The 17,145-nt window shown below is 37.5% G+C and overlaps 1 protein-coding gene across 1 annotated transcript in view; it reads left to right on the forward strand.

Moving 5' to 3' along the window:
- Nucleotides 1–7,536: 7,536 nt before the first annotated feature.
- Nucleotides 7,537–17,145, forward strand: part of DISP1 (dispatched homolog 1 (Drosophila)) — a 34,764-nt gene continuing 25,155 nt past the window's right edge. The window contains exon 1 of the mRNA XM_009572389.1: nt 7,537–8,030. Coding sequence (XP_009570684.1) covers nt 7,537–8,030 — 494 coding nt within the window. The remainder of the gene's footprint in view (nt 8,031–17,145) is intronic.

The raw sequence follows: 17,145 nt of genomic DNA on the forward strand, positions 1-17,145 counted from the left end.
GTGTTTGGAAGTGTGTTACGTTGGATTGCTTCAAATCTGGCCCTGCGTTCCCGTTGTGTATCTTAAGTTACAGCTGAAACAACTCGGGCTTTCAGAAAGCGTTAGGATGTAAGTTTAATTAAGACTATCGTGTACCTTCAGTTTATTTACACTAAAATGCTACTTTGTAACGCAAGTAGACTCCTGGGCTTGTAAAAGACTACAGCTGGGTAGAAATGCCGGAGAGCTTAGAATAGGACCCTGCTAGCACTGAAGAGCTGGTAAGAAAGAAAAACACCCACCCCACCCCCCCGACTCGAGATCCAGCTATTTCAACAGATGCGCTATTATAGGAGGGGTATATGGGGTTTATCATTTGGCCTTCAGAGCGCGGCTCAGCAAATGGGAGACTTAAAACCAATGTATGCTGGGGAAAAAAAATCAGTTCTCGCATGCTTAGCTTTCGAAGAAAATGATTGTTGGACTGCTAGTGTAAAACTGTTTTGCTATGTCTTCCGTAGCTGAATGCAAAGAATGCTCTGTGTTTATCAAATACGTGTGACTGCTGATGTATACCTGCTTGATGTGCCCTGGCATTCTAACCGAGTGTTTTGCTTGTTTAATATACAGTAATTGTAAAATTATATTAGTGCTTCTATTAAAATATGAAGGAAAAATGCTATTATTAGCAACAGATTCTTTAAAGATGTTCAAACAGCTTTTAAATTTGGACAGAAAACAAAAAATCTGCTTCTAAACAGATGGTTGAGAGGTTTCTTAACCTCTTACATAACGCTAATGTAGTCAGGATGATGGTAAGAATAGCTGGAGCTGTATCCTAAAGAGTATTGCTTTTGTGTCCCTTTACAGCTGTAATAATTTAAATGTTAATCCCACAGCATGATGAAGTAAAAACCTGTGGAACTTTCAATGCAGGTAACTCCTTTTACATCCAGAAGGAGACATATTTTGGTTTTCCCCCCTCTGTGTAAGCAGGATTAGAGCTATTTTGGATCAGAATATTTGCAGTTACAAAAACTTAAATGTCTTTCATATGGTAATGGAAAGTCAGTAAGTTGTGTAAATAAGATTGTGTGATGACAGTGTCACAGCTGTAAGCAATGTTTGGGGTGTTTTTTTTAACAGCTTTCCATCCGCTTAAACTGTACTGAGGTATACCTGCTTTACAGAACTATGCACGTTTTTTTTCTTGAAGTAGTGTGTTTTGTTCCAGTCATTTCTGTTTGTAGCTGTATCTCTTTCCAAAACTCAGAGTATTTGAAGCTTTTTCAGATTTTCTTAATACATTTTTTTCCTATTTCCCCTGTGTATATATGCTTAAGTTATTTTTAAATAAAGTTTTAGGATTATACAAAGCTTCTGGAAGAGAATTTTCAGGGCTTCTTGTTGTTGTTTCTATCTATAGTTTAATTATATTTATTATGAATTCTGACTTTAAAAAAGACTTTGTAGTTAAAGCACTGCAATTGATTTCTTTAGTCGAAGCCCTGCAAATGATTTCTGTAAACGGTCTGCTGTTGTTTTACTGTTTGTGCCAGGAGAAGTAACTTTAGCTTAAAAGCAAAGCAAAATCTATTTCTGAAGTTCTGGAGAACACTCTCTTTCCCAGCCTTTGCAGTCTCTCCCAGCTCCCTCACCCCACAGCTGTCGCTGGTGGGTCAGTTCGTGTGCCAGCTTGGCAACCCTGGTTTGCTAGTGGCCATCTGTAGCATGAGCTGTGGTCCTGGCACGGTGACATCTGGAAACTCCCCGTCACAGGAATTGCAGTTCCCGAGCCAGCCTGTGACGCAGGAAATGAACTCATGGTGTCTCAGGTTCAGGACGGGACAGATTCTCAACCTCTCAGGCTGCAGAGAGGGGTGGAAGGGCTAGGTGGCTTTTGAAGCACTTGCTTCAAAATGGAGGAGGGGAGATTTCCCTTTGGAAAATCTCTTCTGCTTCATAATTGTCTTCTAACTACTACTGCATGGTAAAAGTACTTAGATTGCTGAAAATCTGCTCGTTATCAGGGGGACATTAGTTGAGAAAATGGGTGTTTATAGACTGTGCAGAAAATAAACTGACCGTAATGGCATTTCTCAAAAATAGGAGCTACATTGTATCAATCCTCAAAGTGAAGCAGTTGCATTAATAAGTATATCACCTAAACTGGTGTGCTGATAAGATAAGAATTAGAGAATCTTCTTGAAGATGAAATATGTACTTTTTCAAGTATTTAAAGTGTATTTTAAAAGAAGTGGAAAGGACAGGGAAGGCTTGTTCTAGTAAGCGTCTATATTTTGTATAGTGAAGGCTTTTCAGGGAAGACCTAGTGATTAGCAGCTGAAATGGAAAAGCAAGAATCAGGGTATTGAGAGAAACCAAGCACCACGTATGAACGTATAGGAGTAAGAGCTAGAGAATTTGAAAAATGTCAAATGTCTAGCTGAGAGCCAAAACGGAGATCAACAACTATAAAACATTAAAAAGCTATTTGACTTGCTAAGGACCATTGCAATGATAGATAACTAGTTGTCTCACATAAAACCCAGTATCAAACACCAGGCACCACCTGTTACTCCTGCGAGCACTGAGGAAAAGCAAAGATGCAAAGAATTTTGGTGAAGGAGGAGAAAACCCTCCTGAAGAATGGCTGTGCACTGGCTGGCACAGCAAATGAAGTCTGGGGAGGATTTAACTGAGATTACAGATTGAGACCATGTAACCTATTTGCCACATTAAAAAACTTGAACGTCTTAAGGGACTATAAGTCCATTATAATTTTTCATCTGGAAGGAGACTTAATAGGTAGCACTGGGATTGTTAAATGTTGCTTATTTCAAGACTGCACTGCTTTTAGAATCCAACTGTTTTAGATGAACATTTGACATGCAAAGACATTTTTGTTACTTCAGACATCATGTTCATCTCGGAACCATGATGCTTTGTAGCTGACAGGTCTGCAAGGTCCTGAAAACCTAGACTGGTTCAGCTGGCTGAGTGGCATGATGCTGACTACAGCTGAAAGGCTTTAGATAACTTTTAAATGAAATTTTGAGTTTTGTCGTACTTTAAATGAAAAATGTAGTCTTATAAGCAGCTTATTTTAGTGCAAGGTATAGATTTTGGGGATTTTTTTTTCTTATATGGTTAAAACAACCCTCAGCACTTAGCTGTTTTCTGTCATCTTCTAAAGATCTATAAATTATCTATACTAATATACTAGGTTATACTAAATTTCCACTACATCATTCCCTCTTGAATTTGCACTTCTGTCATTCTCAATTGCAGGCATTATGAGTCCAGATGGGATTTGTTGAACCAATGTTTTTTTTAAGTCTGTTTTTTTTTCTAAAAGAAACTTTAAAGCAAAGAAAAATTCTTTCAGTTGCAGCCAAAGGAACAGGTGAACTTAATCCAAGTCTAAAAAGAACATGCTAGTTAGGGAACACCAAATCCTACATAGTTTCAGTGTGGTACAGCATTACTTTATTTCCTGAAAGGCTTGCAATGCAGATGGCAGATGTCTGCTGGGTAAGCTGTGTTCATTGTTAGCTCCACAAATAATAGAGAGATTACTCCATAAAACTGTCACTAAGAAACATTGCCTCTACAGACGTACTTTCCAGATATGACACTCTTCCAAGCTGTTGTTTTGAACTGCATGGCTAAAGTGCTTTCTTAGCAGTTACTGTTATCAAGCGTGCAGTAATTAAAGATAATTCTAGTTTTCGTTCCTTAGCAGTCCAGCTGGCATAACTTCTAAATAGATGTTAACGTTTAAAATACTGTGTGTCCGGCTGGAGAGGTGGATACCTACGTATGATGTATTAAACATGTAGGTTAATGCTTTTTGTAATTGTATTTAATCTTCTGTTGAGTAGGGCTGTCTATATTAAAACCTGCATTATTTACAACCTCGTTATTCACAATACCTGTCCGTTGCTTCAAAACCTTCAGATGTAAATTGGAATAAGTCTGAAAAACCCCACTCTGGAGAATACTAAATCCTACAGCATTCTGAGGAATGCAGCAAAAATAACTTTCAGCATTGAAAGAATTCAGAAATATCAAAGACTGCATTTTGAAAAATTCTTGGGTTTAGATTTTTTTTCGTTATGAACAGGTTCTTTTTTTTCCCAGGTCCATATGTTATTAAAATCTTACTGTGCATTAACTTGTCTGTTTGTGCATCCTTTAAAGGAGAGATTCTCAGTTAGCTGTTTCCTTGGGCCATTACATCTCATGGTAATTTCCCAGTCACTGCAGTTGTGGTAGGGGAGACAAAATACAGAGAGATAAGAATATATTCTAGGAATGTATTTTGGTGCGATAGCTGCAGGTAAAGTTTTGCTGTCAGTGGAGTTGCAGTCGCTTGTATAGAGCGTGACACAAATGAAGTACCATAGTACATAATTTTTCATACTCTCAGACATGAGTGAAACAAAACTTGGATAACATTAGACTTGTCAAGTGACATCAACCATCTTACATTTGTTTAAAAAAAGAAAAGCTACCAAACCAAATGAAAAAATACAGCCCAACTCATACTCTACAGAATTGGTTTGAGTCCCAGTTCTTCTTAACTGTGATTGAATAAAATACTTAATCAGATGGCTACCTTAAGCATGCAAAGTAGTCTTGCTTACTTTAATATGGCATTGAAAGAGCTTCAAGGTAAGCAGGTGCTTCCATTGCCTTGCTCAAAGACTCCATGCAAATGGACAGAACTCAATAGTTTCCTAAGGCTTAGGAAGAAAGAAAGAATCAGCTTGATCTGTTAAAATTTTTATAGCTTGAGATAATTCATGAATAGCCTGTTCAAAAGGAGAACAAAGGCAGAATTATATGTTGTGGTACTGATGATGATGATCTTTGGCTTTTCTTTGAATTTACTAGTTTCTAAAGAGTCTTTCTGAAGATTGTGTTTAAACTGAAAGGCATGCAGGTAAATATTACATCTGTTGAAAATAAAGCATTTTATCTTTGATCATATTAAATGGAGGCTGCTGGGCTGTCTGGAACAAAAGTTATAATTCCTGTGTTGACATTCGTGAGGGGTACAGACACAGTGAAGGTCCCAAGCCTGTGTGTCTGTGCTGGGATTGCCCAGCTTCTGCGGGTGTGAGTTAGCTTGCATCTCTGTCTGGCACATGTGTGCCTTTCGCGTAAATGTGGTTTCCTTTATAAAGTGATTTGAAACAGCTACTAAAAATTACGTTGTGTTATCTCAATTGCTGCACACTGCAGATGTCCTGGGTTTAAAGCAAAAAGGATGGTGCATGTGTCTTCTTGAAGGGCTAGATATTTGCAGTATCTCCATACTTTATTTTCAGTTATAATAGTAGTCTGTGGAACAGTAACTTTGATCAATGTACAGCAGTTTCAAGCGATGATATGGATATGTCAAACTAACTTAGAAACAGAAATAAAACAACATCACCATGCAGCTGATCTCTTATATGAGTGAATGTGAAAATAAGCAGCTAGAAATTCCTAAAATGTTGCCAGATGACTCGAGAGGAGCTTTCTCTGCCTTGATGTCCAGCTCTTGCTCTGTCCGCTTCAGCAGGCTTTGAAGCTGCCTACAGTGTGAGAAAAAACCAGACTGTTCAAACACAGCAGTATTTCAGATAACGAATATGTCTCTTCAGACTGCAACAAAGTTTAGCCAGCCACTTGAATTTACTCTCTGTGCTTAGTGGAAAGTCCTCCATGGGCTTGACTTGCCTGGGCCAGGGGAGGGGGTACCCAGCAGAGGAGGCTGGAAAAAATATGCTTGTCGAGCAGCATATTCTCCTGTTCTGAGCAGTTATCTAAATGAAAGTGATTTCCCAGGGCATCTGGCTCTGCACATGATCTAGAACAAATAGCAGAGGATTAATTTTCATTTCAGAAGTGAAGGATTTAGCTATGTCTAGGGGAGATGCTGCGTGGGGGGGCTGCCAGGGGTAGCATTCCACTCTGCAAAGCACTTTCTGCTCAGAATTAGCATTCAGGCAATTAAATAGCTCAGCTGGCTGGGCAGGCTTAGCTCTCTGAGCACTCAGCAAAGGTATCGGGAAAGAAAACGAGTTAGAAACTTCCTCGCTTATCTGTCTTAATCTGTATGTTGTGTCTTTCTGCAAAGTTCAGTGTCTGTAATGCAAACCTTGCAATTTGGACTTGGAATGTTGTTGATTAAATTCAGTATCAAAAAGGTAACATTAGTTAGCCAAAGCAGTTGTAAAAACTGCTGGTTTTTAAGCAAGTGTTGATTTATTCTTCTGAATAGTACATAATTAGTGTTCTTTGTTCCTCATTCTCCTTTCTCCTCCTCCCTTCTCCCCATGTAACTTGGGAAACAAATTCTTATCTAAGTGTGATGTTTGACTTTTTGTGTTATTTATCAAAATAATAATCTCCAACTTACTGTCAAAGCTTATTAAAACACGATTATAGATAAGACAGGGGAAATTGGCTGCTGTGAGCACCTCAGACAAGTTTTGATTTTGAGCCAAGCTCCTCAGTCACCTTTCCAGTGTTAGAAGTTTACACTTATTTACATTTTGCTTGAAAAAGACAAGACTTTAGAAGAAAATCTTTAATATCCTTTATTTACAGCACAGTGCATTTCTTAACGGCCTTTGGAATATGTGTCACTCGGAAGCATGAGCTTCTCCATCAGCAGTAATTGAATCCTGGGATTATCTTTTAAGCTTGGGAACAACATGGTTGTATTCTATCTTAGAATCATAGAATCATTTAGGCTGGAAAAGACTTTAAGATCATTTAATCCAACAGTTAACCTAACACTGCCAAGTCCACCACTAAACCATGTCCCTAAGCGCCACATCTACATGTCTTTTAAATACCTCCAGGGTATCATTTTAGTACTCGTAACAGTTCATTTTGAGCTTCTGCTAAAAGATCTGGTTTGCCATCCAGAAATTTTGATAGGTGTCTGCTGAAGTGGCTTGATGTATTTAAATAAGGCATTTTAAAAGAATTTCTTCAAAAATACCAATATGCCTCATTTTCAACAGAAATTGGAGATAGGAAAGGAGGTTACTGAAACCAGCACATTAATGATTATTAAACAATCTCTACTGTGTGATCTTGTCTCCTACTGGCTTTCAAAGCACACAAGCAAATTGCAGTGCAAGGTATGGATGATTACACAGTTTATACCAAAATCTGTTTTCATAAATAGCGGCTATTACTTAGTCTAGTGCAAAATGATCTTGTTTCCCTGCATCTCAACCATTAATTGTTAGCTGTGACCCAGAGACTGTCAAATGTCATTTCATTTGATTTATATTTTGGTTTAATCACTGAGCATTTATGTAACTTCACTCTTAACTTTTTGTTGAACAAGTAAAAGTCCTTCAGAACATTTCTGACAGTGTGTGTGTGACTCCTTTCCATTTTCCTGTGTTGTGAAAGGTGAAGATGAGAGAGGAGCTTTACTCATTTTAATCCAAAGTTATTTCTGAGCATCTGAAAACACCACAGCTCTGTAAACTGTGCTTTATTTGTTTCTTCAGGAACATCGCGTATCCATCAAGAACTTGGAGCATGGCTATGAGCAACGTGAGTGACTCTGTGGTTCTGAGCAATGGCAGCATCTTGTCAAATGCTACTGGCGCAGGTATTGTTGCAGCTAATGATGGAGATGTCGCGGTCCAACAACTCCCATCCAGGGAAACACCAAGAACAAATGGCTGCCTGCAACTTAATGGTACAATCAAACCATCCTTTCTGCCTTTAGACAACCAAAGAACTCAGCAGATGATGTCGCAATGCTGCCACCCTTGTCCATACCATCATTCCTTAAGTAGCCATAATAACAAGCAAGAATGTCATTCAGTGGTTGGCAGCTCAGCACCATCTCCTATGACTTCGTGCTGTGTGCAGCCACATACTGAGTATTCAGCATCTATTTGCCAAAAACATGCCCCGATATATCAGCCTGCCTGCTGTCTTCAGCCCTCCCCATCCTTCTGCCTTCACCATCAGTGGCCTGACCATTTTCAGCATCAGCCTGTGCAGCAACATATAGCCAGGATGAGGTAAGCAGATTGCATTATTTGTTAGCTCTCAGTATGGGTAACCTTCTCCATAACTATTTCATTTTTTTACAAAAGCAGAAGATCAAAACCGAAGATGAACCAAATTTCTTCCCCAGTATTTTTATACATTGATCTTTGATGCGTTACCAGCTTTTTCTTTCCTTTTTTTTTTTTTTCCCCCCCCCAGAAGAAACCAAGTCAGGAAACTTGTTTTGCTGTGCTACATGAATATTCCTGAAGTGAATTAGTTCTTTCTGGGGAAAAAAGGCTGTTTTTTCTTGGGGATTGTTTGGAAGCTCATTAACTCTTTTACAAGACAAGGTGTACACCTACGTTGTGTGAAGCAAACCAATACAGAGATAGCTAAGACAGCACTGAAAGAACTGGTATGTTTGTATAGTCTAATCAAAACTCAGATGTCCTCAAAAAGATGCATTGAAAAATACTTTCAACAATTCTGTTCATAAACTGGATGGTTTTTCTTTGTCAGACCAGCTGGTTCAGTGAGTTGCTCCCATGTCTTTCAGTGTATGTATCTGCTAAACTCTAAAGTTGTGCTAGGATTGAGAAATTTTGGATTGTTCCAGGTTTTAATCCTTTCTATCCTCCACATCATATGGACTTGCCTTTTTATATCTGTTAGCTTTGGAGTTCCAGTGACAGTAGTCCCAGCTATAAGGAGCAACAATCACAAGGAAAATCTTTTGCAGCCTGCTGGTCTTGGGCAAAATCAGTCAGTCCAAGAGGCAATTTCTAAAAATCGCATTCCCTGTTGCACTAAGACACTTCAAAGCTTTTATGCAAAGTTATTTTTTTGAGTTGCAATTGAACCAAACTGGATGAATTTTCACTGGGGTAATAAAAGCTACCCTTCTCCCTGTCATCCAACATCTGCATCCTTGCTCTAAAACCTGGAACAACAAGTATTTCTTGGTCAGTTGTAATGATTTTGTCTTGATGAAATATATGTCAAACTAATTTTAAATTTCGGAGACTATCAGACTGGGACAAATATGTAATGTGGAAAAAGTCAAAGTGAATAAAGCTTTTTTCCTTAAGGTGAAAGCAGATTAAAATAAGGATAATAATACAAAGTGCAAATCAGCTTTCCCCTGCCAGTTATTCCTCTTACAAAGGGAAAAAAATCTTAGTTGTTGGAACTGCTTACAATCAGACATGTTTTTTCCACCCCATACTTGTCTAAATGTTAAGTAGAGATGAAAACTTTAATATAATTTTGTATGCAAAGGTATGCAGGAGACTGAGCCGTTACAGAATCAGTCAGTCATACTTTTCAGACTGTCAAAATGGGTGCACTAATTTCACTGTTGTTCTCTCTGTGCAGCAGGACTGTTAAACTTCATCTGTATTCCATAGTCTTGAGGAAGGGAACAAATGTGATCCATAATCTGTGTTTCTGTTCTTAGTCTAGAAAAAAGAACAGTGAAAAGTTCTTCCAGATATGGTAAAATAATGTTTTCCATAGCACTTCACAAATACCAAGACTTTGTTTTAACTGCTCTGGTTGGGATCTTGAACCGAGATGCTTTCTTTCATCTCGCACTTCCTCACCATGGTGTACATTTGTGCATAAATGTACGCAAATTATAAATAATGATTTATGGTAAATGTTCGTCTTACTGTTAGCAGTCAAAATAAGGATACATTTTGACCTTTAAAGCACCTGTACTTATTAACTCAACTGTATGCATTAGCATACTCTACATATCCCTATCAAGTGGTTACTGTTTCATTTCTGGACTTCCTTCTAGCTAAGGCAACTGAATTTTCTCAGCGAGAAGATACTTGCAATATGCCTCATAGGTCAGCAAATCAAATGAGTCCACCTAGCTTCTGGTTGCTGCTACCTGTTCTTTTATCTCTAAACATGTGGTAAATAGGACTTGGGTCCCATGCCATGTTGGGGAAGCTGGGCTTCTTGGGTGCATTTTAACTCCTTAAACTGGCCGTGACTGCATTAATGGACAGTGCATATGTCTGACTGTATCACTTGCGTTACTAGCATGGAACCAAAGATTTCTTTTCTCTCTGAGTAGTCTACAAGGTGTGTCCAGATGTTATAGTGTCCCATTGCATCGTAAATCTAGTTTATCATACTGAGAGGCCATTGTCAATGAAGACATGTTGGTAGATGGTAAAAACAGGGAGCAACTGGATGCAACCTTGCAGCTGGATGAGTACACGCTCAGGAGGAAGCAAATTCTCTTATTGGTAGTTACTTTGCAGTGCTAAAGAGAATAGGTGATAAATGTGTATTCATTTTTTATATGCTCGGATAACTTTCTGTACACAGAAGAGTGACACTTAGGTGTGTAATATTTTCATGTGATCTCTGTTCCACACTCTAATTTTGTCATATTTTGGGCCTATAATCTGCACAACAAATATTTTTCTTACAAGGCTAATTGGAAATCATCCAGCTTTAATAACATATGCATGTTTTAACAGGGTTATTTATAATGCAGGTTCTCATATGACACATTATTTAAATTCAGCGTGTAGTCAAACTAGCTTTCATTTTGGTTCTTTGTATTTTTAAAAAATGCATTCAAATATTGTTATAGCTTTAAGTTTAAGAGGGGGGAAAAAGATGTGATTAGATAGAGGGGGGCGAACACTTTTTGCAAACTTTATTGCTAATGCTTACAGTTCTGGGCAGGTAACCAATTGTTTCAGCAGGACAGGTTTTGTCAGGTTTTGAAGCCCAAGGCTTAACATTTGTCAGTGACCTAATATTAAAGGAATGTGGCTCTGGTATATCATTGTGGATTGGAGTGTATAAAGAAGACAGATTGAAATAATGCCACACTTGTCCTATCTTCTTAAAGCTGGCTGGATCTGGAATTTTGTAGTGTGTGCAGCTTTGAAGTTTAAACTAAATTACATGGAAATGTCATCTATACACCATAACTTGAATGTCTGGGCAACTGGTAATTTTTTTAGGTCAGTGAAAAAGGCTTGTAGCATAAAAGAAAATATTTTTAGTGGTTGGTGGTTTACAATGTGATTGTGGCAAAAAATTCTATTGTAAAAGTAGGTAAAATATGTCAGCTGTTGGTCGTAATGATTCTGATGATTTTTAGATATTTTTCTGAGGTTGGAAGATCTTGAGCAAAGTTTGTTGTGTTATTTTGTGCACATATTTAAGATGTAATTCATTCAAACATGTTCATACTTCTTTTTTTAGTGGGTATAGTATCTTGACCACACAAACGCTCCCTGGGAAATTCCAGATGTCTCTCCATATCAGAATGCAATTGTCCAGGGACTTGATTTGCTTTCTGACAAACGGTTTCTAAACTTACCTGTTTGGAGCATGGTATGATTAGTTCTTCTTTTCAGGTACTATTGGAAGATTTTTTTTTTTCACCCTACCCCTTTGGAGGGCTCATGTTGAAGTAACCCTTTTAGCCTGAATGCACTTATGTATCACAAGAAACCTGTGGGGCTTAGAGCCACTGGGAAGGTGGATAGTTATTGCTCCTTCTTTGCTACCATCTGCTTCTGTAATCATCAGCAACCTTCAGCGAGTAGACAGTAGAAATGAGGAAGAGGATCAACTTAAGGCTGTTAATCTGAAGAAGTGGAAGAAGCATGAAGACTTATGCTTGACAACTGGAAGCACCGAGTTAGGAGTCACTAGGGAAGAGTAAAACTATGCAGCCCAGCAGCATGTTTAGTGGGATGAAAGGAGGATAAAATGTATAGTGAAGGGCTGCATATTCTAGCTGAACTAAACACTACAGTAAAGAAATGTAAAACCAGAAAACTCTTAAAATCATTCCTGGTATTTTTCAAAATCTATTATTTATATAGGAATGTACGCATGTAAATAGGAGCTGAAGAGAAAGAATGTGCAGAGATCACTCAGTAAGTCGTCTCAGGGTTGTGGAAAGCGTGGGGTAACAGTACTGTGCATGGCTGTTGTCTCTGCTACCAAATTGTGAATTGGTTCTCTCAGACTTGTATGTGAACTTTTTAATGGGAAAACACCAATTAAAAGCTACCTGTATCCTTGCTAATCTTGATGCCAACTCTTTTGGAATCTCTCTTTGGTGGTACAGTTCAGAAAACTTAGGTCTATGGACTTGGAGACAAAAGGTAGGGGAGAAGAGGTCAGCGAGCTGTGAAAGAACCGATGGTACTGCTGATAAGGAAACTGCTCCAAACTGCCAGTGCATGTAGTGCTTGCACTTCTGTAATATTGAACCAATAAATTCATATAAGTACTCTTCGCTCGGTGTAGACCTGCTCTATATCACCTACCGTTATTTACATTTCAAGACTATACTGTTAATGCTTTTGGCTAAGGCAGATAAGTGAAAAGAACTGTTCTAAAAAGCATCTGAATTCTCTCTGGTAAAAAAGACAGGATAAAAGGACATGTGGCATGCCTCTCCATGATCATGCAGTCATCTCAAGCTAGAACACGAAAATAAAATCAGTTTAAAGCCTCACAAAATCATTAGTTTGGCTAAGACTTAAGACTTTAGGATATATGTACATTGCTCCTCATCCCCAGCCTAGTTTGGAGGTTTTAGCTTCCAAAGCTTAGTTTGAATTGCAGGATTCAAAGTTTTTGCTTGCTAGACCAACTTATGTTCTAAGGCAAACATACCATAGTACTTCAGAGTCAGGAAACTGGTAAAGCGTTAATATCTTCAGACTTACTGTACATCTTCCTTTCAGTTAGATTTAAGCCTTCTTTTGAACTGTTTTGGCATTGCGGATTTATGTGATGGTTCTGGGATTCCGAGTTCTGCTGTATCTCGGAGTTCTGTGCCACACACTGTTTAAACAGTATTGCAGATGTACTTCAATACTTACATTTTAATTAATACTTTAAAAAGGAGATCTATAAAAATTAAAAAGCTGTGAAGTGAGGATAGAACATTACAAGCTGCCTCTTACCCATTTTATATTTTCCTTCTAGTTACTTGGCATAAAGATTAGAACCAGAAAGAAATAAAAAGCTCTTGTTTTTTTCAAAAAGCAAGGGAATGTTTGCCAAATACCAATCTTAATAACAAGACTTTGTTATGAAACAGCTCCCTGCTTGATTCCAGGAAAAGGATAATCGTTATCTAGTACATTCTGCATGGCTTGCAGAGCTGATTATACATATACATGTGTATACAATATTTTCAAATATTCTTATGTCAGCAACATTAACTGTTCACAAGAACTCATACGTGGAGTTTTTTAAACAAAGTATTTTCCAACCTATCTAAATCTTTTTCCAGTTTTAGAATTTAGTATTTAATTTCTGCTGTATTTGATGCATTAAGGATACTTTTTTTTGCTTTTATATGAAATGTGTACTAATGTCTTTTGTACAAAATACATATGTATATACTGTGTTATAGATTAATAAAAGACTTACTCCCTTCCCCTAGGAAGATCGAAAATAGGTATCTTTTAAAAAAATCCTTTAGGTCAGATTTTTGAAGGTTGTTTCTGAAACTTTTTATCAAACTTTAGCAAGTAAAAGGTAATAGCTGTTACTATCATTTCATTCAGTGTTCAGGATGTTGCAAATATCTTGATTCGTGCTGTAGATCAGGAGTTCCTGCATGTTGGTAATTTGTATGGAAACAATACGAATTCTGGCTCTATTCTCATTTAAGCCATTTATTCCATGCTAAAATAGGAATTCTTGATCCAACGGTTTCCCAGAATGAAGAGGCTGGAGGCACATGGGAACCACAAACTAGATGCTCCCTTTCGTGCTGCAGCATTAACAGCCCGGTGACATACGTGGGGATTTTGATGTAGTTGAGGAAAGGAAAGGGAATGCGTAGCAGTCTCTTGCATCCTTCTGAATCTGAGTCCTTATGTGGGATTCTCTGTTGTGCACGTGTGGAGGAAGAGCTCTCCCTGTGACCAAACAAAATGGTTCTTTTCCTTTCTCTAAAATAATTTTTCATGACAGTCAATAATTTGAGCTGTGCTTTCTCATTTTTAGTCTTTTTACTCATTTTTACTTAGTCTTATATTATCCCTGAGTGCCATACCTTAAGAGGTTTATTCCAGTTTTATTAATTCATTTACTCTTCCCATGATAATTATTGTGCGTTGTCAACTATGCAAACAACACGCTGCGCTTTCTGTTAGTCTTGCACAGAGCTGAAAGCAAAGGACTGACACGCAGAGACCACAGTACAGATAAAAAATGCCATTTATAATTCAGTGGCTGGCCAAATTAAAAATAACATGCATAGAAAAAAAAATAAATGCACTTAAAAAAACCCAAACAACTCATTCGTTAGGCACTCCAAGGGCAGGCTTTTAATTGTACTAACTAAGCATTAGTATTTGTCTAGACTTCAGATCACTTTGAAGCAAGCATTTCTGCAATAGCAAAAAAAGATTTGAAGGTTCCTGCTCCGATCTGAGTGTAGCTGAGTACCAGCCTGGCCGAATTTTGACCTTTAGTCTCTGCCACTTACAAACTCCAGGTTCTGTGTGTGCTTGAAGATGAATTTCCTGTGCCCTGTATCCCTCACCTTTCCTTGAACAACAGAAGAACTAGTACTTAACTAGCAATCTGCTGGGCCTTTGAACTGCAGTCTTCAGAAGACATAAAGCTGATAATGTGAGGGAAATGGTAAAAAACATGGGTCTTTTCTTTTGTACTAAATTGACTGGAAAACCAGCATCAGCTGTGTTCATTCTTGAAAAGGACTAATCGATGTGTTTTTTGAGACGACTTTTGAAACGGAGCATTTACGTACATGCATTTAGAAAAAAAACGTGGCAGAACAGCCAAAACGATGGCAATTTGTTGGAATGCTTTGACCATGTATAGTTGTTCTCATGCACTTCTAATTTAATAGTAGGTTGTTATAAGGTTCAAATGTGAAACAAGACAACACTAGACAACAAAGAGCAAAAATCTAAACTAAATGTGGCCAGTGACCTGATTTTCAGCACTCTTAAAGAGATGGGATTTGAAAGATTTGGGTATTCCTAGTTCTTAAAAGTTTTCAGTCTTCCGTATGATGGGTGGAAAGTGCGGAATGAGGAACATGGACTTTGGAAAGCTCTTTGTAAGTTGCCATAATTGTTTCTGTCTCTAGCTCCTTCCAAAATTGCTTGTCTTTTCATTCTGATGATATTTCAGTGTTGTTTTCATCTCCTCGTAAGTAGTAATTGATGTGCATGCTTTTAAATAGTCAGTGGTGCTTGAATAGTAAAAACAAAATAAAAAACCCCAAACGCAATGCAAGAGGGAAATACAGAGAGTGCCTGAGCAATTTGGCATTAATTTTGCTACACAGATTGCTATGAGATTTCTGCCCAGGATATCTGCTGAATAAAGAAATTTTTTTAAAGCCTTGACTATCAATGCAAAATAGAAATGAGATGGTACCACTAACAGATCACTACAGCTAAGGGAAGTTACAGGTAGAAGTCCTGATTTCAGAAAGCCTGGCCCCTCTCTTTGGAAATCAGGGTTGTTTTAATAAAATGATAAATAGGTGAATGTACTAGACTAGAAAAGCTTACATGCATCACTTCTCTCACTTTTCCAGTATTTTCTGTGATGTTAATGGGATACCTTTCCGCAAAATTTTTGCGTTACATTTCCAGTTTGTAGGATGTTTAGTTCATTCAGTCAAGTGGATGAACTTTTACTAACTTTTTGCTGAACAGTTTTGATTATATTAAATCTGGTTTACAGTCTGTTTAATCTTGCAGTACTTTTTTGGCATCTTAGCTACAATACTGAAAACCTTTAAATGTTCGGTAAATATTCCCTTTTTTGCTTGCTTCATACTGAGCAAACAAATTTAATCTCAGGAGGTACAGCGGTGATGTTGCATTATGTATGTATAGTTTTTCATCTATGTCAGCCTAAGCTAAAGAGCCTTCTTTGTGTAATTACGTAGTAAATCCTTTTAAATCTTTTAACTGTGTTGAATATACACTTGTTTTATTTCATTTAAAATTATGACATTCTAAGTCACTAAATTCACAGACATTGGAACAGCAGCTCAACACTGAAATGTATGTTCAAAGTGAAATACTTTGCTAAATTTAGAACAAAATTGCTTAAGTAACAGTGTTTTCATTTACTGCAAGAGATAAAATATGTAGAAAGATAAAACCTAGCATTTGTTTCCATAGTCCATCTAATATTTTTGGAGAAATTGTAAGGGATTGTGGTCTATCTTCAAAAAGCTCTCTGGTCAGAGGAGGTTTTCTAAGAGCAAAAATATCCCCCCTGGTGACTTACATTCACAAATTCTTACATCTGCACAGGAAGGAAGACTGAAGCATGTACCAGTTGAAGCATGATATATGACAGTCTGAAGTCTCCCTACGCCAGAGTCAAACTTACATATGCTTAATGTCAGTCATTAATGCCTATAAGAACATGGATTTCAGCCGTTGTGGAGAAATTCCTTGATAAAAATAGGTGCTCTTTTACATCTCTCTCATTCTCTTTGGTATCATGGAATGGAGTTTTTCTTGTGTCCATGATGTGATTTCTTGGGTCATGTTAATTTCCTGTCTGTCAGAGAAATACAAGATGTGACCATGACCTTGTGTTGCTCCATTCAACTGGGAAGTGAAATAAAGTATTTCTAAGGAAGGAACTTTTTGCTAGTAAAAATGCTGAAAAATACTCTAGTCATCATTTAAATCCCAGAACCTATCTATTAATTTCACTGTAATTACCGAGAAAAGAAAAAAGACTAATGGTTTTAGACTTGTGAAGGATCTTGAAATAATATTAGTCTGCTCCAAATTAGCTGTTGGCTTGTTTTCAAATAATGATTCATGGTGGTATTTTACTAAGCCTTTTTTATTGTCTTGAATAGTTCAGAACTTTTGTTTAACTTGCCAAGCAGTACTATATGTGGTCCTGCCCTTAGTGCTTCAGAAGTTAAAGGGATTTTTTTTATATATATATATATATAGCTTTAATTAAACTTTTTGAAGAAGAGTATACTTTAAATTATGTATAAACTTTGCCATTTAAAGCTGGGACAATCCAGTTTAAGTACGTTTGATGGCAATTTTCTTATTGACAGTTTGAGAACTGTGTTTAAAAGTGGCTACATTCATTAGCGAAAAGTTTAGGGAA

The sequence above is a fragment of the Fulmarus glacialis genome, unplaced genomic scaffold (genome assembly GCF_000690835.1).
Source record: "Fulmarus glacialis isolate BGI_N327 unplaced genomic scaffold, ASM69083v1 scaffold5492, whole genome shotgun sequence".
NCBI lineage: Eukaryota > Metazoa > Chordata > Aves > Procellariiformes > Procellariidae > Fulmarus > Fulmarus glacialis.